Source organism: Eptatretus burgeri, chromosome 11 (assembly GCF_056783735.1).
Source record: "Eptatretus burgeri isolate ZD-2024b chromosome 11, Ebu_testis_v1, whole genome shotgun sequence".
NCBI lineage: Eukaryota > Metazoa > Chordata > Myxini > Myxiniformes > Myxinidae > Eptatretus > Eptatretus burgeri.
In genome coordinates this window covers 39,704,830-39,729,215 of record NC_140971.1, presented here as the reverse complement: position 1 = coordinate 39,729,215, position 24,386 = coordinate 39,704,830, and the positions used below count along the sequence as shown (strand labels likewise).

At 50.9% G+C, this 24,386-nt stretch overlaps 2 protein-coding genes and 1 long non-coding RNA gene across 17 annotated transcripts in view; 1 reads left to right on the top strand and 2 right to left on the bottom strand.

Annotated features, from left to right (window-relative positions):
* Positions 1-3,823, bottom strand: part of LOC147016915 (uncharacterized) — a 41,603-nt gene extending 37,780 nt beyond the window's left edge. Inside the window, exons 1-2 of the long non-coding RNA XR_015049251.1 lie at positions 3,495-3,823; positions 2,006-2,074 (exon numbers count right to left, since the gene is read on the bottom strand). This is a non-coding gene — a long non-coding RNA (uncharacterized LOC147016915). The remainder of the gene's footprint in view (positions 1-2,005; positions 2,075-3,494) is intronic.
* FAM169A (family with sequence similarity 169 member A) overlaps positions 1-5,676 on the top strand; it is an 83,137-nt gene extending 77,461 nt beyond the window's left edge. For 11 of the 15 annotated variants that reach the window (XM_085846118.1, XM_085846120.1, XM_085846119.1 and 8 more), the window contains 3 exons: positions 2,026-2,116; positions 2,405-2,632; positions 4,485-5,676. In XM_085846118.1, coding sequence (XP_085702244.1) covers positions 2,026-2,116; positions 2,405-2,632; positions 4,485-4,742 — 577 coding nt within the window. In that variant the 3' untranslated portion in view covers positions 4,743-5,676. The remainder of the gene's footprint in view (positions 1-2,025; positions 2,117-2,404; positions 2,633-4,484) is intronic. The other 4 variants (XM_085846123.1, XM_085846124.1, XM_085846127.1 and 1 more) reach the window with 3 other exon arrangements.
* A 1,613-nt stretch (positions 5,677-7,289) lies between these two features.
* SAC3D1 (SAC3 domain containing 1) lies at positions 7,290-14,786 on the bottom strand. The gene is made up of 2 exons (XM_085846130.1): positions 13,943-14,786; positions 7,290-7,887 (listed from the first exon to the last, which is right to left on the bottom strand). Exons 1-2 carry the CDS (start codon positions 14,559-14,561, stop codon positions 7,391-7,393), a joined length of 1,116 nt encoding a protein of 371 aa, XP_085702256.1. The 5' UTR covers positions 14,562-14,786; the 3' UTR covers positions 7,290-7,390.
* Between the last annotated feature and the right edge of the window lie 9,600 nt (positions 14,787-24,386).

The following is a 24,386-nucleotide window of genomic DNA, read 5'->3' as shown; positions in this document are numbered from 1 at the left end:
AGACCCCGCTGGCAGGACGGAGCGTCTGCGATTCACCACACCGCGACCTCGAGTGACAACGTTTCCCCCCCCCCCCTTCTATCCGCGCTGGGATAGCGCCGAAACTCCGTCCGTGGCGTTGAGCGGCCAACACGTGCTGGCGCGAGGCATGCCGGAGAGGACGCGCCTACCACGCCAGGGCACGGAGTCGCGGCCAGGCGCGACCACGTCGACGGACGTAGGAGAGGGACTCGACGGCCCAAAGGGAAGTCACCATTTCTTTTCAGGGTTTTTGTGTGAATGTGTGTTGGCGCCGTGTCTTGTAAAGTAAAACTGTTTAAGTGTTTCCGTGTGTCGGTCTTATTCGGTTGTAGCTCTGCATTGTTGCTTTTGTTTGGATTGATATATGTGCATTTTGACTGTTTGGCTGTATATGTGTGCTCTCCGTGTGTCGTGTAAATAAAGTGCTTGAATGTTGAACTGTGCCCGTTTCGCTTCGTCTCCTTCCTTTTAATTGACCCTCCATCCTGCTTCACGTAAAGGGTTCGTAGTGGGCTTAATACGCCCGATAATTAATCGGAACCGTCGAGGCCGACTATAACACTGCTCGGTTATCACTGTAGCACGGAACGGACCGCTTAAGCGGTTCGTGTCTGGAGTCGGCCTACGGCGAGCTACGATCGCCCGGTCGACCATCCGCGCAGGTACTTAGGAAGATCGAATTTGGCGAGCAACCCTATCCTGCATGGGTGGGCAATTGGCACGGTCATGGTGGGGTTAAATCCCCACCCGTGACTAGCTCCCGGCGTTGTTCCGAGAGGGTCACGAGAGAATTGTCCGTTCCGGTGGGTGAGGTGGCCGCCACTCGAGTCGAGCGGCCGATCGCACGCCGGCGGGCACGAATTCGCAACAATATTATTGTTGTCCACTGCGATGTGGTAGGCATGTGGTGAAAGAAAGGGGGATATGTGGTGTTGTGCATAGACTGGACATGAGAGGGGGTGAGGAGGAAGGAGTTCTGGGTGAGAGGTCAGAGGGTGTGCAGGACAAAAGCTTGTTACGTTCTGATGTATGTTACGTTCGGTTGAATAAAACCGTTGGAGGATATTGGACTCCTCATTCTTGGAGTCTTTTACGATGCAACAGGAACCTCCTCAAATTATAACAGTGTTTAGTTTGATCTGTTCATTTGTGATTAAAAAAAAAAAAAGTTCATTTGGAAAAATGTTTGTACATAATTTGTGATTCATCTAAATGTGGCTTTTTTGGTTAGGGGGGGGGGGGCGGGGGGGTGAATACTTTTGCAGGCCTCTGTATATATAATGATTATTGTCTGTTTCACGACTATAAATAGTTATTCTCGCTTTGCCTTGTTGCTGGATCGTCGAGGAAACAAACAAACGCATTGAGGGTAAATTTGCACCATTTGTCGTGAATCGGTTCACTTCATATTATCAACAAACAGTAAAGTAAGAGTTGAACCAACTACCAATATTTCATACCCCCATTTTTGAAGGTCATCATTTGGTACTGTACTTAAACCAACACTCTTACTCGCAGGTTCTATTTCCTTCTATGCTCTCTTCGTTTTTTGTTTTTTTTCCTGTTCCACCATTCCCAAGCTTATGCTTTCCTATAATTGCCCTACTGCTTGCCTGTATGTTGCCTTTTTTTACCCTGTTGCATTGCTATTCCAGGAGCCTCAATTTTGTATTAAAGATAAAAACTGTGGGCTGGCACCACATGCAGGTCAAACCAAATGATGCAGACAGATTCCCTCTCCCCAATGAAGGTTATGCTGGGATTTTACCGACATTGGATAGCAAAGGTTGATCCCCTCAAGACTATCTCAGGCACCAGTCTTGGGATTCCATTATTGATACTGCTGCCATAAGTTGGATTTAAGCCCATAATAGACAGTCGTGTTGTTTTGTTTATTTTTTATGGGTGTGGGGGTTGGCGGGTGGAGGGGGTGTTGGAGCTGTTGGCGATTGGAGGAGTTGACAACCAGAATGTCTTACTGTACCTATGGTCTTCATCTCCCAGTGCCAAGTGGAGAAAGGGTCACTCAGAAGAAGCTTCAGTTCAGGAAGACCTGGTGAATGAAAAAACAGTTGCACATCCAGCAGATAATCAGGTAATATGCATTATACTGTCATAAGCTTTCATTTAAACCTTTTTCTTTTCATTCAAGTTGGTCAGGGCAATATTTAACGTTCATAATTGGAAGATTATTTTTTTATTTTGGCCTCATTTGTTCCCCTCAAAGTTTTTCTTTCGGCCTCAAAGTTTTCTTTTCTTTTCTTTTCATTCACAATGTGCAACTTTGGAATGGAGTGCTCAGAGTGGTGCGTGCCCTTGCTGTGCACGCAACCTGGGAGCTTGGTCAGGATTGATTTGATAACCAGGCGCATGTTTTACAAAGGGCTCGATGTGGGATAGTTCAATTTGCTGTATTCACTGTGGAGCTGAAGACACGTCCACTGAATTGGTGCAGGGTGCTGAAACGCATTGCGAGACTCTACTGGAGAAACAAAATGGTTCCAGTCTACTTGCTCAAATGTCACAACACGCTGTGGACATTTCAGGCGAGATGAGTCTGAAACTATCAAACCTCAGTTCGACTGCCTCTCAAAAGGAAGATGGAAAAAAGGTAAATGTTTTTTTTTAATGTCATGCTCTTATAGAGGTTTTCTTCTCTTTCTGTTAACGTTTGATTCTTCTGCATTGAGTTGAAATGTGTGTGTGCAGCACCACGAACATGAATTTTAGCTTTTATATTTATGCACACAGTGTCGTTATCATCATGGTTATAATTATACCTCAATGGCACTGATTTGCTGTGTCCGAGTATGCCCGTGTCCATGTTGTGCTGGGTTTTTGTGCTGGAAGTAATATAACCAATTTATCAATTGATACAAAATCCCTTATAAACTGTCAAGTGAACGGAAAAACAAAACCTACCAATCTTTAGTGAACGTGCGACCAGCGTTCTCATCTTCACAGTCGCCTCCATTGTCACCATCTTCCTTTGAATCACTCACACAAAGCTCAAATGATTTGGCTCCATAATTCCTCCGAAAGCATATCGATCACTAATATTGTCTCCAATAGTTTCTTCAAAATCCCAATGATGACTTTCAACATACTGAGAACCTTCAGAGTTACTAATGACGGTGGAATCGGTATTGTAAGCCGAGTTCGAAATCTACTGTTTCTCTATGTAAAGCCGCCATTTGGATCAAGGTGGGTTCTAAGTGTGATGTCACAGGTGAAAAGAGAAAATCGACACTTTAGGACTTTTCTTTGATTTTGGCACTTTGTGATTGGTAAAACTTTTTCAAAAATTTTTTCCCTTCAAATTAGACTATGATTAATAATTTTCAATGGTTTTCAGAAAAAAAAATTTAGGCCCCACCTGCCCCACCCCACCTTCAACCAGGCGAGCGAAGTTTTCCGGCAGAACACTTTCACTGCTCATCCTGCTCAGGAACAAGAGTACATTTTTAGCTCACCTGGAATGTCGTTCCGGGGAGCTTTATGGGATGGCGTGTCTTCCGTCCGTCCTTGCATCCGTCCACAAATACTTTCAACTTCTCTGAAACTACACATACGATTTTGATGAAACTTTACCACAACATTCATCACCATGTATGTAACAAAGTTTGTTAATGGCATTAAAATAAAATAAAAATTCGGCCCTGAAGGGGATCTATGGGGGTTACCCCCAAAATAGGTATTTGCTTTCTTCAGAGAAACTACACACATAATTCCGATGAAACTTCACCACAACCTTCAACATCTGTGACAAACGTGAATTACCAGTAAACAAACCCAAAAAAACGAATACTAATATATATATATATATATATATATATATATATATATATATATATATATATATATATATATATATATATAATTATTTTGTTCTTTTTATTTTTTTTTTTTTTTTGTCGAGACTTGTGGAGGGGGTGAGAACACGTATTATGTAACGTAACATAACAAGAAAGTGTGGAAAGAAGGGGTGGGGAGGTGGTAAAAGGAAGAGGAGAATAGAGACTTGGAGAAATAAGGGATGTTGGGAAGAATAAAGACTAGGGGAGGATACTTGGGTTGGAGAAGAGAGAAACAGCCACACACATTCAATAGCTCACAAGTGGAAGGACAAATCCTCTTATGGAAGAGGATTTATAGAATTCTCTTCAATTTGGGCACAGAAAGCATCGTCATCATCACCAATCCTGTGATTCTACCTTCATCCCTTCCTATATTTCCATATTTTCTACCCACTTCCTTCTGACCACATAATCCCAAGTTTACTACACCCTTCTTCTTCTTCTTCTTCTTCTTCTCCCTTTTACCACCCTCTGCTTTCAAATAATCTGTTATGTATTACACCCATGGTGTTTTTCTGTTTAGCTTGTGCTTTCACCCAAAAGACTGTACTGGTGCCCTGTTAATGGTTTTTAAAATTCCAACAAACATTATTCTGCAAACCACAGCTTTACAGAGAAAAAATAAATACCCTGCAACCCAGAAGTGTGATACACAGCTCTGCACTTTTCCTGCCTTGCATTTCATGGTTCTTCAGGCAGCCTTTGCCCATGAAACAGCAAGTGCAGGAAGCATGCTGTGTGCCGAGAAGTGTCATGACCGCACGATGGAGGCGAGAGAGAATTAACACCTACTCCTTACCGAGCTGGGATTATAACATCGATTGGTGGAGATTTACATGCACGGCACGGCAAGAAAACCGCTGAGGGCACGAGCAAAATTGGAATGAGGTGAGCAACACAAACCTCACCAGAACCTGAGACAGCAAAACCGAAAGGTTCACAAGTTGCTCTGAACGCCGCTCTCTGGCGCAGTTTGTCAATCACCGGTAAATGGTTTGTTCAGAACGTCAAAGGACTCGCACATGGTTGTGCAAGATGGCTTTTGCCTTTAACTAAGTTGTTCACGGTACAATTTATTTGTTTCATTGAGCTGTATCTGTTACACTTTGTAAAAGTGAAGTGTTTCATTGGTGGGATTATTTTTGCACTCTGTTTCTTATTATTTAACTGGTTTCAGGTTTTAAGTAATTAATCTTGTTTCATTAAAGACTTTGTCTCCCCATTTGCTGGAATTTTTAATCTTGCACCAAACTGTGCCAAATCGATGTGCAAACTATTTCGTTCTCCCCTTTGTGTGATGCATTGATCTACCCTTTTTAAGAGTTTCCAGCCACCACGCGTGTCACCAAGAGTCCTTTTATACTACGAGTCGTGACATGACTCATCTCAAAAATTTCTGGGCACGTGGCTCATGGGCACCATTATGTTTGTATCAAGAGTTCATTATTCTTAGTAAAATGACTATGCTGTGCCTTTGGATGCACCAATCGATCAGAGGAGAAGGGTTTCAAAATGTATGGATTCCCTGAAATACCTGGAATGAAAAAAAAAAATTGAGAAAATAAAGTTCCTCGTCTGAGATGGAAATTGACTTTGAAATGTTTCTGTGCCAGGTAAGTTGTCGTCCCATACCTGGGTTTGTGTGGTGTTGTAATCGTATTGTAGTTGCCAGTTGGGTATAACTTGTAAAAAGATGTACATCATCATGGAAACATCTATCGATAATTTATAACGCATCAAGAACATCCTGTCAAAGTTACTTATAAATAAACACATCACTTGTGTGTCTGTAACATAACTTTGTTCATTGATTCAAATTCGTCGAAGTGTTGTTGACATCGGTTAACAACATGTCATGGTCCATTACATGGTTAATGCCAAAATAATTCTGGATCCATTTGCCTTTGTCCTGATCACCTTGTTGGAAAACATTTTAAGTCCAGTATTGTATTGAAGATTTGCCATGAACAAATTTGAAGTTTCTTCCCGAACTGCTGGGAAGGCACTGGCAAACGACCTGGAATCACCGTTGGCAAGTGGCCAAGGACCTGTCTTTCAGGCAGAGCACACAATCAATGAATCTTTCTCTTCTTCTTTTTTCCACTCACAATTGTTATCTTTTCTAATTCTCTACTCTCTTGATGATTTATACATCTGGTCTGGATGGTGTGCCTCCATGTCTGTCTTTCACTTTCCTTCTTCGAATTCTTTCATATTTCTCTGTTCTTTCACTACCTATGTGTCTCTTGCACTCCAACGCCCGGTACGCCTCAAATTAGACACTCATCAGTGTGAACCTTTACTCACGCATTGCACTTCATTTTGCCATGGTTTCTACGATATGTTTTAAAGTTGTCAATCCTCTATAATTGTATGCTTTCTTCTAACATGTTGGAAGAAAAAAAAACAAGAAGGTAATATAATCTTCCTTTTGGGTGTCGAGAAAACGGACATGCGACACTTCATGCATAATGTGCACACATTTGGTGTGCCATGCTTGATGGAAACAAAATGGCTTTAAATTGCAAGCTGTCTCTACTTGAAGTATGTAGTGAATAGAGTCCCAACAACTCCCCTCCTCCCCACCCTCACATGACAGCACATTCATAACCCCCACCCCAACGCTTTTAAAGTATGTTTTACAATTACTAGTCACCCCCATCCTATTCTGCAGTTAACAGAACAACCCCCCCAATCCTCCATCATCAGGCCACCCTCTCTTCCTCCCCCACCCCTAAACCAGCAGGCCTTGTAGTCACCAGCCCATCCCACAGCACCAGCTCCAACCTTTCTGCAAATTATGCAAACACCAGCCCCTCCCCACCCATAACATGTTGACACTTTATGAGCATTTTATTCTATCTAGCATGTTGCACTCGAGTAATCGAGGGTGTGGGGCTGGCAGGATGGCTGAGCATGTATGACTCTTGCCTCTGAGCCATCTTGCCTGGGTTTGAACCACAGACCCTGGTGTCTCGCAGGCAGGCCAGAGTGGTGCATCAATGTGTGTGCTGCCCTCAGATGGGCATTTAACTGGGCACCTCACCTGCCAGCATCAGTTGTTCGAAATTAAAGGTGCTGTGGTGTCCTTCGCAAAGAGGAAGAGAGTTATCATCAGCATCCTGAACAAATTCGAAATTCCTGATGCAAGTTGTGGTTCGATTATTCATTTTTTTTCAACTTCCAGAGCTACAATTTACTATTCAGTATTCCATTTGCTGATATTTTTTTAGATGCATCATCAGTTTAGGGATGATCATGACTTTCAAAAGCAAACTGCCATAAACATTTTCCTGAAATCCTCTGACGGTTCATTCTTTAGTTTGTCTGCAGTTGCATTCCACTGTGAATCGGGAATTTCAATGTCTGCAAATGTTACCATAGCAGTGGATAAGAAATGGTACGCACGTGCACTGTTTGAAAAGTTCATTTTTATTATTTTTACATGACTGACTGCTAAAATGAAGTGAGGTTGCATCACTGGTGTGTGTGCAAAAGCCAGGAAACTGCTGTCATCCGACCAGCTTTTCTTCTCCCTCAGCCCTTCCAATATGCATAACCTTGTGCAAGCATGTGCTTCCTTGCTTCTTCCCAACGAGTTTTGCAGCACTGCTGAGGGAAGGTGACGATGGCCCATCCCGAACGTATTTTCTTGAAAATGTCACTGTACGATCATCTGCGGACAGTGCAAGACCAAAATGGCAACACAACGCGACACCTTGAGCCACACCATCCAGTGCGAGCCATTCCACGAGCTTATCTAGTGGTAAGGAGCAATTACGGCTGGCGAAGGCGCTTTTGTAGCGGTGCACGGCTGCGGCACGCAGAGCAGCAATGTGGCGATGCAAGGCGCACGAGTGCAGGAACGGTAAACGCAGTGCCAAACGAAACAATCGCACATAGTTGCTCTCCATGAAAGCCCTGTTGATCTCCCAGGCCATTTTCAGAACGGGACGATCCCGTGCTTGGGGACGAAGCTTCAGCATTGACTGCAAAGCGAAGAAAGAACCTGCAAGAAAGAACGTGTTTACTCAGGTTACCTACTCCAAAAATGCAGGTTGAAAGAAAATTATTGCTTTTGATGGGAGTGGATCACATCACCACAGAAGAGGGAAGGGAGAGAGTGTGAAGGGGGTGGAGTTGGGTGGTAGAGAGAGGGGGGGTGGAAGAGTGAGGGGGTGGAGTTGGGTGGAAGAGTGAGGGGGTGGAGTTGGGTGGAAGAGAGAGGGGGTGGAGTTGGGTGGAAGAGAGAGGGGGTGGAGTTGGGTGGAAGAGGAGGGAGGGGGTGGAGTTGGGTGGAAGAGAGAGGGGGGTGGAGTTGGGTGGAAGAGGAGGGTGAGGGGGTGGAGTTGGGTGGAAGAGGAGGGTGAGGGGGTGGAGTTGGGTGGAAGAGGAGGGTGAGGGGGTGGAGTTGGGTGGAAGAGGAGGGTGAGGGGGGTGGAGTTGGGTGGAAGAGGAGGGTGAGGGGGTGGAGTTGGGTGGAAGAGGAGGGTGAGGGGGTGGAGTTGGGTGGAAGAGGAGGGTGAGGGGGGTGGAGTTGGGTGGAAGAGGAGAGAGGGGGTGGAGTTGGGTGGAAGAGAGAGGTGGGGTGGAGTTGGGTGGAAGAGGAGGGTGAGGGGGTGGAGTTGGGTGGAAGAGGAGGGTGAGGGGGTGGAGTTGGGTGGAAGAGAGAGGGTGAGGGGGTGGAGTTGGGTGGAAGAGAGAGGGGGGTGGAGTTGGGTGGAAGAGAGAGGGGGTGGAGTTGGGTGGAAGAGGAGGGTGAGGGGGTGGAGTTGGGTGGAAGAGGAGGGTGAGGGGGTGGAGTTGGGTGGAAGAGAGAGGGGGTGGAGTTGGGTGGAAGAGAGAGGGGGTGGAGTTGGGTGGAAGAGAGAGGGGGGTGGAGTTGGGTGGAAGAGAGAGGGGGTGGAGTTGGGTGGAAGAGAGAGGGGGTGGAGTTGGGTGGAAGAGAGAGGGGGTGGAGTTGGGTGGAAGAGAGAGGGGGTGGAGTTGGGTGGAAGAGAGAGGGGGTGGAGTTGGGTGGAAGAGAGAGGGGGTGGAGTTGGGTGGAAGAGAGAAGGGTGAGGGGGTGGAGTTGGGTGGAAGAGGAGGGTGAGGGGGTGGAGTTGGGTGGAAGAGGAGGGTGAGGGGGGTGGAGTTGGGTGGAAGAGGAGGGTGAGGGGGGTGGAGTTGGGTGGAAGAGAAGGGTGAGGGGGTGGGGTTGGGTGGAAGAGAAGGGTGAGGGGGGTGGGGTTGGGTGGAAGAGAAGGGTGAGGGGGTGGGGTTGGGTGGAAGAGAAGGGTGAGGGGGTGGGGTTGGGTGGAAGAGAAGGGTGAGGGGGTGGGGTTGGGTGGAAGAGAAGGGTGAGGGGGTGGGGTTGGAAGAGAAGGGTGAGGGGGGTTGGGTGGAAGAGAAGGGTGAGGGGGTGGGGTTGGGTGGAAGAGAAGGGTGAGGGGGTGGGGTTGGGTGGAAGAGAAGGGTGAGGGGGTGGGGTTGGGTGGAAGAGAAGGGTGAGGGGGGTGGGGTTGGGTGGAAGAGAAGGGTGAGGGGGTGGAGTTGGGTGGAAGATAAGGGTGAGGGGGTGGGGTTGGGTGGAAGAGAAGGGTGAGGGGGTGGGGTTGGGTGGAAGAGAAGGGTGAGGGGGTGGGGTTGGGTGGAAGAGAAGGGTGAGGGGGTGGGGTTGGGTGGAAGAGAAGGGTGAGGGGGGTGGGGTTGGGTGGAAGAGAAGGGTGAGGGGGTGGGGTTGGGTGGAAGAGAAGGGTGAGGGGGGTGGGGTTGGGTGGAAGAGAAGGGTGAGGGGGTGGGGTTGGGTGGAAGAGAAGGGTGAGGGGGGTGGGGTTGGGTGGAAGAGAAGGGTGAGGGGGTGGGGTTGGGTGGAAGAGAAGGGTGAGGGGGTGGGGTTGGGTGGAAGAGAAGGGTGAGGGGGGTGGGGTTGGGTGGAAGAGAAGGGTGAGGGGGTGGGGTTGGGTGGAAGAGAAGGGTGAGGGGGTGGGGTTGGGTGGAAGAGAAGGGTGAGGGGGGTGGGGTTGGGTGGAAGAGAAGGGTGAGGGGGGTGGGGTTGGGTGGAAGAGAAGGGTGAGGGGGTGGGGTTGGGTGGAAGAGAAGGGTGAGGGGGGTTGGGTGGAAGAGAAGGGTGAGGGGGTGGGGTTGGGTGGAAGAGAAGGGTGAGGGGGTGGGGTTGGGTGGAAGAGAAGGGTGAGGGGTGGTGGAGTTGGGTGGAAGAGAAGGGTGAGGGGGTGGGGTTGGGTGGAAGAGAAGGGTGAGGGGGTGGGGTTGGGTGGAAGAGAAGGGTGAGGGTGGGGTTGGGTGGAAGAGAAGGGTGAGGGGTGGGGTTGGGTGGAAGAGAAGGGTGGGGTTGGGTGGAAGAGAAGGGTGGGGTTGGGTGGAAGAGAAGGGTGAGGGGGTGGGGTTGGGTGGAAGAGAAGGGTGAGGGGGGTGGGGTTGGGTGGAAGAGAAGGGTGAGGGGGTGGGGTTGGGTGGAAGAGAAGGGTGAGGGGGGTGGGGTTGGGTGGAAGAGAAGGGTGAGGGGGTGGGGTTGGGTGGAAGAGAAGGGTGAGGGGGTGGGGTTGGGTGGAAGAGAAGGGTGAGGGGGTGGGGTTGGGTGGAAGAGAAGGGTGAGGGGGTGGGGTTGGGTGGAAGAGAAGGGTGAGGGGGTGGGGTTGGGTGGAAGAGAAGGGTGAGGGGGTTGGGTGGAAGAGAAGGGTGAGGGTTGGGTGGAAGAGAAGGGTGGGGTTGGGTGGAAGAGAAGGGTGAGGGGGTGGAGTTGGGTGGAAGAGAAGGGTGAGGGGGTGGGGTTGGGTGGAAGAGAAGGGTGAGGGGGTGGGGTTGGGTGGAAGAGAAGGGTGAGGGGGTGGGGTTGGGTGGAAGAGAAGGGTGAGGGGGTGGGGTTGGGTGGAAGAGAAGGGTGAGGGGGTGGGGTTGGGTGGAAGAGAAGGGTGAGGGGGTGGGGTTGGGTGGAAGAGAAGGGTGAGGGGGTGGGGTTGGGTGGAAGAGAAGGGTGAGGGGGTGGGGTTGGGTGGAAGAGAAGGGTGAGGGGTGGGGTTGGGTGGAAGATAAGGGTGAGGGGGTGGGGTTGGGTGGAAGAGAAGGGTGAGGGGGTGGGGTTGGGTGGAAGAGAAGGGTGAGGGGGTGGGGTTGGGTGGAAGAGAAGGGTGAGGGGGTGGGGTTGGGTGGAAGAGAAGGGTGAGGGGTGGGGTTGGGTGGAAGAGAAGGGTGAGGGGGTGGGGTTGGGTGGAAGAGAAGGGTGAGGGGGTGGGGTTGGGTGGAAGAGAAGGGTGAGGGGTGGGGTTGGGTGGAAGAGAAGGGTGAGGGGTGGGGTTGGGTGGAAGAGAAGGGTGAGGGGTGGGGTTGGGTGGAAGAGAAGGGTGAGGGGGTGGGGTTGGGTGGAAGAGAAGGGTGAGGGGTGGGGTTGGGTGGAAGAGAAGGGTGAGGGGGTGGGGTTGGGTGGAAGAGAAGGGTGAGGGGTGGGGTTGGGTGGAAGAGAAGGGTGAGGGGGTGGGGTTGGGTGGAAGAGAAGGGTGAGGGGGTGGGGTTGGGTGGAAGAGAAGGGTGAGGGGGTGGGGTTGGGTGGAAGAGAAGGGTGAGGGGGTGGGGTTGGGTGGAAGAGAAGGGTGAGGGGGTGGGGTTGGGTGGAAGAGAAGGGTGAGGGGGGTGGGGTTGGGTGGAAGAGAAGGGTGAGGGGGTGGGGTTGGGTGGAAGAGGAGGGTGAGGGGTGGGGTTGGGTGGAAGAGGAAGGGGGTGAGGTTGGGTGGAAGAGGAGGGGGTGGGTTGGGTGGAAGAGGAGGGTGGGGTTGGGTGGGTTGGGTGGAAGAGGAGGGTGGGGTTGGGTGGGTTGAGGAGGGTGAGGGGTGGGGTTGGGTTGAGGAGGGTGAGGGGTGGGGTTGGGTTGAGGAGGGTGAGGGGGTGGGGTTGGGTTGAGGAGGGTGAGGGGTGGGGTTGGGTTGAGGAGGGGGTGGGGTTGGGTTGAGGAGGGGTGGGGTTGGGTTGAGGAGGGGGTGGGGTTGGGTTGAGGAGGGGGTGGGGTTGGGGTGAGGGGTGGGGTTGGGTTGAAGAGGGTGGGGTTGGGGTGAGGAGGGTGGGGTTGGGTTGAGGAGGGTGAGGGGGTTGGGTTGAGGAGGGTGAGGGGTGGGGTTGGGTTGAGGAGGGTGAGGGGTGGAGGGGGTGGGGTTGGGTGGAGGAGGGTGAGGGGTGGGGTTGGGTGGAGGAGGGTGAGGGGTGGGGTTGGGTGGAGGAGGGTGAGGGGTGGGGTTGGGTGGAAGAGGGTGAGGGGGTGGGGTTGGGTGGAAGAGGGTGAGGGGTGGGGTTGGGTGGAGGAGGGTGAGGGGGTGGGGTTGGGTGAGGGGTGGGGTTGGGTGGAAGAGAAGGGTGAGGGGGTGGGGTTGGGTGGAAGAGAAGGGTGAGGGGGTGGGGTTGGGTGGAAGAGAAGGGTGAGGGGGTGGGGTTGGGTGGAAGAGAAGGGTGAGGGGGTGGGGTTGGGTGGAAGAGAAGGGTGAGGGGTGGGGTTGGGTGGAAGAGAAGGGTGAGGGGGTGGGGTTGGGTGGAAGAGAAGGGTGAGGGGGTGGGGTTGGGTGGAAGAGGAGGGTGAGGGGTGGGGTTGGGTGGAAGAGGAAGGGGGTGAGGTTGGGTGGAAGAGGAGGGGGGTGGGTTGGGTGGAAGAGGAGGGTGGGGTTGGGTGGGTTGGGTGGAAGAGGAGGGTGGGGTTGGGTGGGTTGAGGAGGGTGAGGGGGTGGGGTTGGGTTGAGGAGGGTGAGGGGTGGGGTTGGGTTGAGGAGGGTGAGGGGTGGGGTTGGGTTGAGGAGGGTGAGGGGGTGGGGTTGGGTTGAGGAGGGGGTGGGGTTGGGTTGAGGAGGGGGTGGGGTTGGGTTGAGGAGGGGGTGGGGTTGGGTTGAGGAGGGTGGGGTTGGGGTGAGGGGTGGGGTTGGGTTGAAGAGGGTGGGGTTGGGGTGAGGAGGGTGGGGTTGGGTTGAGGAGGGTGAGGGGGTGGGGTTGGGTTGAGGAGGGTGAGGGGTGGAGGGGTGGGGTTGGGTGGAGGAGGGTGAGGGGTGGGGTTGGGTGGAGGAGGGTGAGGGGTGGGGTTGGGTGGAGGAGGGTGAGGGGTGGGGTTGGGTGGAGGAGGGTGAGGGGTGGGGTTGGGTGGAGGAGGGTGAGGGGGTGGGGTTGGGTGAGGGGGTGGGGTTGGGTTGAGGAGGGTGAGGGGGTGGGGTTGGGTTGAGGAGGGTGAGGGGTGGGGTTGGGTTGAGGAGGGTGAGGGGTGGGGTTGGGTTGAGGAGGGTGAGGGGTGGAGGGGTGGGGTTGGGTGGAGGAGGGTGAGGGGTGGAGGGGGTGGGGTTGGGTGGAGGAGGGTGAGGGGTGGAGGGGGGTGGGGTTGGGTGGAGGAGGGTGAGGGGTGGAGGGGGTGGGGTTGGGTGGAGGAGGGTGAGGGGTGGGTTTGGGTGGAGGAGGGTGAGGGTGGGGTTGGGTGGAGGAGGTTGAGGGGTGGGGTTGGGTGGAGGAGGTTGAGGGGTGGGGTTGGGTGGAGGAGGTTGAGGGGTGGGGTTGGGTGGAGGAGGTTGAGGGGTGGGGTTGGGTGGAGGAGGGGTGGGTTGGGTGGAGGAGGGGTGGGTTGGGTGGAGGAGGGTGAGGGGTAGGTTGGGTGGAGGAGGGTGAGGGGTAGGTTGGGTGGAGGAGGGTGAGGGGGTGGAAGAGGGTGAGGGGGTGGGGTTGAAGAGGAGGGTTTATTCCTGGTCTCTCATTGGAAGTTGCCAAAGAAATGAAAAGTTCCGAGTATTGTTCTCATCGAAATACTGTACATATCGAGTCTATGCGTGAGGGGTCGTCCGAAAGTGTCCCCCACCCCCCTCCCCCCAATGTTTTCGCAATCAAGAACTTCCAACAACAAACGCCGGGCAAGGATGGTGATTAACCGGCCGATAATGGAAAGAAGAAATGTTTTTGTGCCACAGGAGCCGTTGGAAACAACCGAACTCGCTTTGTCCATGTGTAAACACGAGTGTCGATGGAGCTTGACGGAAGACGTCGCCATTTTCCTGTTAATAAGTTTGTAACAGTGAAGTAATATGCGGGTGAAGTCCGATGAGTGCAGTGAGTACCGAGGTTGTACAGCAGGTAGATGGCGTGCCACTCGCCCGCACTCATTACGTCGTGTTCGTCCAAGCTGTGAAGGAGCCGCGATAAGGTCTCCTGGGTCTGCTGTTCGTTTAACTTCCCATCAAGGTGTGTGTGTTCGGGTGACGGTGACTCGCAGTCCAACAGGTAACCAGCAACGAGCAAGAACCGCGCGGATTTCTCCAGGATCGGGAGACGGTCGCGACCCGAGAGTCGCTGAATCACCAGGTCCTGTCGTACGGCTCGCAGACGATCGGACACGAAGTCGTACACTTCGGGAAACGAGGCGTCCGTGCGGCTCACCACCTCGTCCAGGAGGTAGTCCACGGTCCGCATCAGTGTCGGGGCCACACGCAGATCCTCAGGCCGTGTGCTCCCCTTGCCGGCCGCAGGGCGGGAATATTCTTTCACGATGCGAAGAGGGTCTGCGCGACGACCACCAACGGGATTCGGAGAGTCGCGATCCCCGAACCCAGCTTGTGGTGCCGGTGTCTGCTCAAAGCGGTGTAAACGGCGCTCCCTTTCCCGCTGAACCCTCTCTGCGATTGGACACATATCCGAGCACGTTCCGAGCACCGCGTTCTCCTCGGGAGGTGAACACATCGTTTAACCGGAAGTGGTGCGGTGTTCCCTTAACGTCGCATTTGGTTGATGCTTCCGTCCTCAGCGGACAACATAGATCGGCATACACGAAACAGTAATTATGAAGAGCGAAGACGGGGAATTAATTTGGAAGTGTTGAACATCCCTCCATTTAACAAGGACAAATGTGTCCAACAGCAGCGTCCTGAAGGTTTTGACTACACCAGAAGAAGAAGAGGAAGAAATTAAAAAACAACTTCCGATATTTCGTCACGTGCCGCACGTCACGTCCGTCATTGACGATCTTCGTTCATGACGAGAAAATCGTGTATTTACGAAATTGCAATATATTAAATGGAATAATCTTTAAATATAAACGTGAACTTTTCGAAACTTAAAAGCAAATGTCCGAATATATTTAAAAGTTCATGATAGACGCTCTCAAAAGGCACCGCCAATGCGAGGATGTGTACAGGTGTTTAGTATTTAAGGAGATCCGGATCCTGTATATAAAAGAGCCGAGTCCAAAGTGTTTCGTCTTCAGAAGAAGAAGAAGAAGAAGAAGAAGAAGAAGAAGAAGAAGAAGAAGATAGTGAAGAAAGCAGGAGGATGGACGACGAGCTGCGAATCTATCTATAATTCCAGCAATCTGTGTCTGTGACCGTGACCACTGTTTCTCGAAAACCACTGGTCCGATCTAATTGAACCTTGCCAGGTATATTGCTGGGGACCTGAGTATGTACCTTTTCAAGGATTGATATTAATCGGACAAGTGCTTCGGGTTATGGCCATTTATTTACCAAACCAATGACGAGAAACGTTTTTGCGTGGGCTTGGTCGATGGGGAAGGGAAGCTCAGCCGCGTTCCCCATTACGGGTTACAACGTACGGGCTTCCGGAAAGTGATGACTTCGTGTATTCTAATAATTTCTCGATTTCTTATGCGCATTTCTAGATAAACACAATGACACAAGTTATGAGGACATATCAAAGGGCGGAGGAGCTCCTTGTGAGCCAACGGCCATTCATATCTCGTGCCCAACTGTGTCTGCGGACGTCCTCCTGCAGTCGGGTTTGTTTTTTTATTAGGAGGTTGGTGGCAGGATTTGCACTTCGGCCAACATAAAGCCCTTCATTCCGCAAAACACAAAAACGCAAAAAAAATCTGAAAACCCACTCCGTGGGAGTACCTCCTGTGCAGCTTCCCTTCGCAGGGCAGCTCACCGGATGACCGGATTGGGGCAAAGCCTTCGGGACCCCCAATCTTTGATGATAGGAGGGAAACCACGGGGTAACATCCCTGGGTCAAATTGTGGGAGAGTGTGTCGGAGTGGTGCTGAGGTGTCGTCCACCAGACGGCGGTCTCCTTGGGTTAACCTGAGGCGGTCCCTTCGGGTGGGTGCCTGGAATGTCCTATCCCTAAGAGAGGATGATCACATGTCTCTGTTATCATCTGAGCTCAAGCGTTTGGACATCGGTATTGCAGCTCTCTCTGAGGTTCGGAGACCGGATTGCGGCGAGATAATGGTGGGTGGTTACACCAACTATTGGTCTGGTCGCTCTGATGGTTACCATACCCAAGGAGTTGCTGTAGCTGTGTCCAATAAGGTGACCCCAATGATAATTGAGATAACACCGGTCAACGAGCGTATTATGAGATTAAGGATTCGTCGCTCCTTAGGTGTCATTTCCCTGGTCTCTGTTTATGCTCCGACTGAGGCGAGTGATCTCACCGTGAAAGATGCATTCTACGCCACGCTCAAATTTGTGGTTGATCAGTGCCCCAGACGAGATACACTTCGAGTCTTGGGGGATTTCAATGCATCAACTGGAACTGATAGGGATAGTTATGAGGTGTGTGTTGGTCCCCATGGGTCAGGAACTATGAACCAGAATAGCACTAAGTTCCTTGACTTTGCAAGAAGTCATGGACTTAGGGTGGCTGGTTCATGGTTTCAGCGCTCACAAGCTCATCGCTGGACTTGGTATTCCAACGCTGGCGGTGCGGCAAAGGAGATTGACCATGTCCTCATTGACGGTCGCTGGAGGATGATCCAGAACTGCAGGGTCTACCAGAGTGCTCAGTTCCTCAATACTGACCACAGGCTTGTTGTAGCAACTCTAAAGCTGCACCTTAAATCCTGGAGAATGGTACCATCCCAGCTGAGGCTGGATGTTGGCAAGCTCAGGGATGAGAGAGTAGCTGAGGAATTTGCAAACAGGCTGAGTTGACACTTGGGGGGGGGGGTCTGGGTGCTTTGGGGGGTCCTGAATAGTTGTGGAGTGCCTTCAAGACCACCGTCCTTGATGTTGCCGGTGGATGTCTTAGAACTCACCGCAGGGCAAAGAAGAATTTTGTCTCTCAAGGGACACTGGATACCATTGACCAGAGTCGCAGGGCCAGGCTGAATGGCAGAGCTGAGCTGTTCAGGGAGCTGAGGCGTAAAACTGTACGTGCACTGAGGGTGGACAAGGAGGCCTATGTGCGAGGAATCTGTGAGGGGGTAGAGCATCACCTGTGGACAGGTGATTCTCGTCCCGCTTACAGGGGAATTCGCGCATTGCGTTCATCCAAGCCCATCCCTCGGAGCACTGCAGTTAGAGCAGAGAGTGGTGGGCTCTTGACAGAAGAGTCTGAAGTGGAGGCCCACTGGGCCAGTCACTTTGAGCGATTGTACCACACTGATACCACAGCTGTTGAGGTCAAGGGTGTTACAATCCCTGTTGCTGACCCTCGAATCAACTGTGGTCCACCTTCGCTTGTGGAAACATGGGCTGCGGTGAACCGGTTGAAACAGGGTAAAGCTCCAGGGATCTGTGGCATCTATGCTGAACTTCTCAAGGCTGGTGGAAATGCTGCACTCGTGTCTTTGCATGCAGTTTTGTGCTCTGCCTGGAACACAGGCATCATCCCAACTGATTGGAAGAGGGGCCTTGTTGTTCCTCTCTGGAAAGGGAAGGGTGATCACCAAGACTGCAACAACTACCGAGTGGTGATGCTGCTCTCAGTGCCGGGCAAGGTCTTTGCTCAGATAATTCTTGATAGGGTTCGCCACCATCTGCTTGAGCACCAGCGTCCAGAGCAGTCAGGCTTTACATCAAAGAGGTCAACGATTGACTGTATCCTTGTCCTTTGTGTCCTCACCGAACGCAGACGAGAGTTTTGGCAGGGGCTGCTTGCAGCCTATGTTGATCTCTGTAAAGCGTTCGATTCAGTGAATCGGGATGTCCTCTGGAGGATTCTTGGTCTTCGTGGGGTGCCACCAAAGCTGATCGATCTGATGTGTGAACTCTACTCTGGTACTGAGAGTGCTGTGAAGTGTGGTGGTACCATCTCTGACTTATTTCCAGTTGTCACTGGAGTTCTTCAGGGGTGTGTACTTGCCCCCACACTTTTCAGCACTTGTATGGACTGGATTTTAGGGAGGATGTCGGAGAGATCAAGCTGCGGTGCATCGTTTGGGAATGTCAAGATCTTGGACCTTGATTTTGCAGATGATGCAGTAATCTTTGCGGAGACTTTAGATATCCTTTTGGGGGCCCTCGAGGTGCTGAATGAGGAGTCAGAGCTGCTGAGATTACGGGTTTCTTGGGTCAAAACTAAGATCCAGGCTTTCGGTGACATCTTGGATGCTGCTGTCCTGTCTGTGTCTGTTTGTTGGGTCAAAACTAAGATCCAGGCTTTCGGTGACATCTTGGATGCTGCTGTCCTGTCTGTGTCTGTTTGTGGTGAGGATGTTGAGGTCGTGGAGAGATTCACTTACCTTGGCAGTGATATTCATGTCTCTGCCGGCTGTGAGTCAGAGGTCAATAGACGTCTGGGTCGGGCCTGGGGAGTCATGGATTCACTGGATCATGGGGTGTGGCGCTGCCGGTACCTGTGCGGGAGGACGAAAGTCCGAGTCTTCAGGTCCTTGGTACTTCCAGTCTTGCTCTATGGATGCGAGACTTGGACTCTGACCAAGGATCTGAGATGGAGACTTAATTCCTTTGGTACCAGGTCTCTTCGGAGAATCCTTGGCTATCGCTGGTCGGATTTTGTGTCCAACGAGCGGTTGCTGAGAGAGACTCGGATGAGATTTGTAACCTGCATAGTCCGCGAGCGTCAGTTGCGGCTGTATGGACATGTGGCTCGTTTTCCTGACGCTGATCCTGCTCACCAGATTCTCTCAGCGGGGGAGTCTCGTGAGTGGAGGAGGCCCGGTGGGCCGACCACGTGCCTCGTGGTTGCAGCAGGTTGACCATCATCTCAAGGAGATGGGGATGGGCCTGGCATCTGCCTGGGGGATGGCCAGACGGAGGCCCCTGGAGTACCGGCAGAAAGTAGACGCAGCAACGCGCTGTTTTGGCACATGCTCCCATACCTGACCTGACCTGACAAGTTATGATCGTTTTCATATTAGACGGTGCATACATTTCGGTAACTGGTATGTTCGGAGTGCTGGTATGCTCCGAACTAGGAAGTAAATTTTTTTTCTCTCTTCTCTTTTTGTTTTTCCTTGCGATGACATTGCGAAAAGGTAAAATACGTTGGCGCTAATTGAATACTTGGCCATTAAATCCTGAATTGCGATTCATCGTAACTGTGATATGCGAACTTCCGGGCCACGCACGTACGGGCACGCGAGAGCGAAGAAACAGCCTGTGTGGTTGTTGTTTGTTGCTCATAGTTTGAATATTTATTTATTATTATTATTATTTTTTTTTTTTACGGGCACGTACGAGTTGCTCATGATCGGTGTAAACTCCCAGCCGACCTCCGGTATATGCACAGAAGAAGAAGGAAGGCCGTGTGGGCGAGTTTCTCTCTAAATATGTAGATATTCTTGAAGACTTTGTTTTTATAATACATTGTACTTTCTATTTTCTAATATGTTGCATTCTGTTGCTTCATTTACCTGCTATACCCTCGATAACGTGAGTGACTGTTGCCGGACACATGGCATCTGCACCATAATCACCGGCTGCATCACTGGGAGCAGTGTCCATATCACCGTCCGGTTTACAACATGCTGCGGCCTCTGGACACACATCCTTCAGAAAGTCGAGTTGCTGCTCGACTTCCTCTGCCGCTAATTCGGGGACCCTTTCCCTTACTCGACGTTTTTTACGTGATGTAAAACCGTGATGGGGATGACTGAGATCCAGATCTTCAGCCCTGGATGGAATGACAGTAAGTCCTTTTTCGCTCGCCTCTTCGAAGAACAGAGAGCAATAGCGATACCCCCGCTGTGAGCGTGAAAATGTGAAAGTTTTTGGTGCAAGTTATTTTTTCCTTTCTCATGTTTTTATCTACCACACTTTTTTATGTGCCTGATTTATATATATATATATATATATATATATATATATATATATATATATATATATATATATATATACACACATCGGGGCTTATTATGTGAGTCCGTCCATCCGTTCCTGTCCGCACTCTAACTCCCAAAGTTTTCAACTTTCACGTTTCATATTTGGTACATAGGTACAGACTGTGGAGACGGTGTCGTGACATACGTTCGTCATCTAAAGTGGTTGCCATGGCAACCAGGATGCTGTTTTCCATCCGTTCCTGTCCGCACTCTAACTCCCAACACCACATATTACTTTTTCTTTTCGATGCATTTCTCATGGCAAGGCAAGTACCATAAAATTCGGACCATTGAGCGCATAGTTATATCAGCCGCATCCCCTAAATTAAAAAAAAAATCTGGAATTTAAACACACACAAGCCGCACTGGTTTATAAGCCGCAAATGTTGCACAAAAAAACAAGCGCAAAAACGTCCGAAAATTAGCCACAAATAGTGATCGATCTTGCTTTGAATCAAATCTGAACAGTAGAAACACCCCGACCATCCATGCCATTTCCTACCTCTGGAATTCTTTGTTGACTTTTTGCCAGGAGAAAGTTCGCCCCTCTGTGAGTTTTGAATTCTTCGTGTGGACCTCTTGTTTCTTCATACCGTACTCTTACCAAATCAATATCTCTCTAAATATATTCTGAGGTCGCAAACTCATCACTGAAGAAAGCAGGGAAACGCACAAACAGCCGCGGCGATCAGGGAAGGCACTTGGAGTGTGGATTGAACTTTTTCTAGCTCAGCTGTGGTTTACCTCGCTCATTAAACTGATGTGTTGCCTGCTTAGTGAAATGAAAACGAGAGATGAACCTTCAGAGTGTAGGCTTTATTCCATTTGATTGGAGCCGCTTCTACGGGCACACCAGGGAATACAGGCGCAGCAAGGAGTACATAAGCAGTAATGTATACACGTGCAACTAATCACCGCAAAATAAATCAGTATAAGCACGGAGTCCGATATACTCTCAATTCTCACCATTCAACGAGCACCAAGTGAACCGCCGCCGTAAAACGACAATGCCCCTGGGACAATCACCCCCGACCGAGCCGAACCTCAGCTTTATCTCTTCCGTGCTCGAGCCGTGCAACATGTGATCGCACGTCACGACCTTCAATTCACCACATTCTCCCCGTCTTTAAAATGTAACTAGAGGCCCAACTAACGCACCATGATTGCTTCAGCGCTATAGGAGTATACATTTCAAGCAACGCGAACTATCTGAACTACAGAAGCATACATGCCAAGCAGTGAGGATTATTTTGAGTTGTAGGAGCATGGTCATGAGCATCGATATATGATGTAACGAGCATATAGGAGCATGAGCATCGAGGATGCCGATAATCCCCTTTACAGATTGAGTCGGCGAGGGGGTATTATCCGTCGACCTCTCCGGGAGTAGATGGCGGTTTCACTTGAGGGAGGCTTCCGATCCTCTTGGTGAGCCTCGACTCGTGCCGGAGATGACTCCCCGATCGCTCTCGGGTGGAACGCGGCAGCTCCGGCGTCACCCTTCTCGGGTGGAGTCCCTGGGGGGGGGAACACCTGGGGAGGGGATGTCAGAGGGAGGAGTACCAGATGGTGGTGTACCTGCGGGAGGAGTACCTGAGGGAGCCAAATGGCGAACCGACACAGTGGTCTCCCTGCCATCCGGGAGCCTGACATGAGCATACTCTGGATTAGTATCGATGAGTTCGACCCCCTCCACCATGGGTTCATACTTGCTTTGTCGTACCGGGCGTTTCATGAACACTGTTCCGGGATGGGTTAGCCAGCTGGGCACTGATTGGCCATCAACATAACGTCGTTGGTGAGTAAACATTCGTTCGTGAGGAGTTGCATTGGTGGACGTGCAGAGCAAAGAGCGTATGGAATTCAGAGCGTCGAGAAGGGTAACCTCCCACTGCTCGGGCCCCAGTCCTCTCGATTTCAGCACCAGAGTTACGGCTTTCCAAATAACTCCATTATATCGTTCCACCTGCCCGTTACCCTGTGGGTTGTAACCCGTCGTTCGACTAGTTGCTATGCCGTGCTCTAATAGGAATTGTTTTAGCCCGGCCGACATGAAACACGGCCCTCTGTCTGAATGTATGTACGAAGGTTTCCCAAACATAGCGAAGAGGTCAGACAGACATTTCACGACAGTGCCCGAGGTCATATCCGAGCATGGAAATGCGAAAGGGAACCTTGAATACTCATCAACAACAGTGAATATGTATCTGTTGTCTGTCTCGGTCGGCAGGGGCCCTTTGAAGTCAATGTTTAGTCTCTCGAAGGGAGAAGTGGCCTTGATCAATCTGCCAGAAGCCGCACCATAGAATCTTGGTTTTAGTTCAGCACAAACAGGGCATGAAGCATTCATTTGTTTAATATCTTCAATAGAATAGGGAAGGTTTTGTCTGCGCACGAAATGTGCCATTCTGGTTACCCCTGGGTGGCAAAGAGACACATGTAGGTCTTGCAAAGCCCGACTGATTGTCGCCGAACAGTAGACCCGAGAGAAGGTGTCTGCAGCAGGGTTTTCCCTCCCAGGCCGGTAGACTATGTCGTAACTATAGCAAGCTCGGTCTATCCGCCATCTCATTTTTCATTCTTAATTTTCCCGTTATTTTTCCCATCAAACATGAATGCCACGGATCGTTGGTCCGTAACGAGCGTGAAGTGGTTTCCCAGTAAATAATGTCTCCATTTACGCAGGGCTTCGACAATGGCGTACGCTTCCTTCTCTATTGCCGAGTGTCTCTGCTCGCTTCCAGAGAGTTCTCGAGAAGAACGTGACTGGCCGCCCAGACTGATTAAGCGTAGCAGCTATCGCGTGATCAGAAGCATCTGTTTCCACCACGAAGGGCACCGAGCTATCGATCGATAATACCACGGAATTACTGATATCATCTTTGAGGCTGTGGAAAGCTGTTACAATAGCGGCATCTGGTGGGAAGTTTTTGCAATGCACTAGGGGATGTATTTTCTCGGAGTATTGCGAAATCCATCTCGCATAGTAAGCGAACATGCCGATCACCCGGCGCATTGTCTGCAGGTCCTGAGGTGGGGGTAGCTCACGAAGTGGGCGCAATCGTTCAGGATCAGGCTTAATCGTGCCGTCGGCTATTGTGTAGCTGAGAAGGTCAATTGACCTTGCCGAGAATACGCATTTCTCGTAGTTGAGAGTCAGATTATATTTTCTAGCAATGCTCAAGAATCTGTCCAGATTCATGTCATGTTCCCCCTGATCCCTACCGCACACTGTGACATTGTCCACGTAAACAAAAGTGTCTTTGAGGTTTTCATCTGAGATGATGTCGTCCATAACCCGTTGGAAGCAAGCTACTCCATTCGTGACACCGAACGGAATCCTCCTGAATTGGTAGAGGCGTCTACCTGCCTGGAATGCGGTGTAAGGTTTGTCTTCCTCTCGGATGGGAATTTGATGATAGGCGCTTCGCAAATCGATGGTGCTGAATATCTTATAATTGGCCACGCGTTCGACCATCTCGTCTATGCGCGGCAAAGGGTAGGCATCGAGTTGGGTGAAACGATTGACCGTTTGGGAATAATCGACAACCATTCGTTTCTTATGATTCTGATTGGCGGTGACCAACACCTGTGCGCGCCATGGCGAATCGCTCGGTTCTATAATTCCTTCTTCCAGTAATCGCTTGGTTTCTGAAGTGATGAAATTCATATCAGTGGTGGTATATCGCCGCGATTTGATCGCTATCGGTTTACAGACCGGCGACAAGTTAGCGAACAGCTGGGGGGACGTTACCTCTGCGGTGGTCAAAGCATTTAAAATTAGACGAGGTTTGCTTCCTCCAAAGGGTATTTCGACGCTCGTGTGCTGCTTGAGGACATTATGACCCAGAATTGCGTCTGCGCATAAATCACGAAGCACCAGTACCCTTACATCCCGATGTGTGTACCCTTTTACGTCCAATTCAACATTGCAGTACCCTCGTACGCGGGACTGTAGTGAGGTGGCGGCCATGCATACCGTATTGTCTGTCGGGTGGATCTTCCATTTCCTGCCCTTCACTAGCGAGCTGTTGACGAAACTTTCAGAGCTACCGGTATCAATCAGTGCCTCAGCCATATGCCCGTTAATTCGTACGTTGATGATAGCCTTGGATAGATTCCCCGGTGAGGCTGCAGTTAGTTTCTTTTGCGAGTAGAGAGCCGCAGAAGTGGGTTTATTTCTCCTTAGCGTAGATTTACATACCCTGGCATAATGCCATTTCTTGTCATAATTCATGCATGTGGCATCTCTGGCGGGGCATTTGTGGCGGAGGTGTCTTTTGTACCCACAAAAGAAGCATTTACCAACCGGAGTAGTTGCTGAGGAGTTTGACGAGGTCTGGGTATCCGGCTCCTCTGGTTTTTCTCCATCCCCTGTGTCAGGCTGTGTCTGTGTCTGTGGGGTTCCTTGAGTTTCCACCGTAGCAGTGTTCATTAGCAGCATCGGTGTCCCAAATGACTCAGATTGCTGCTGAGCCGT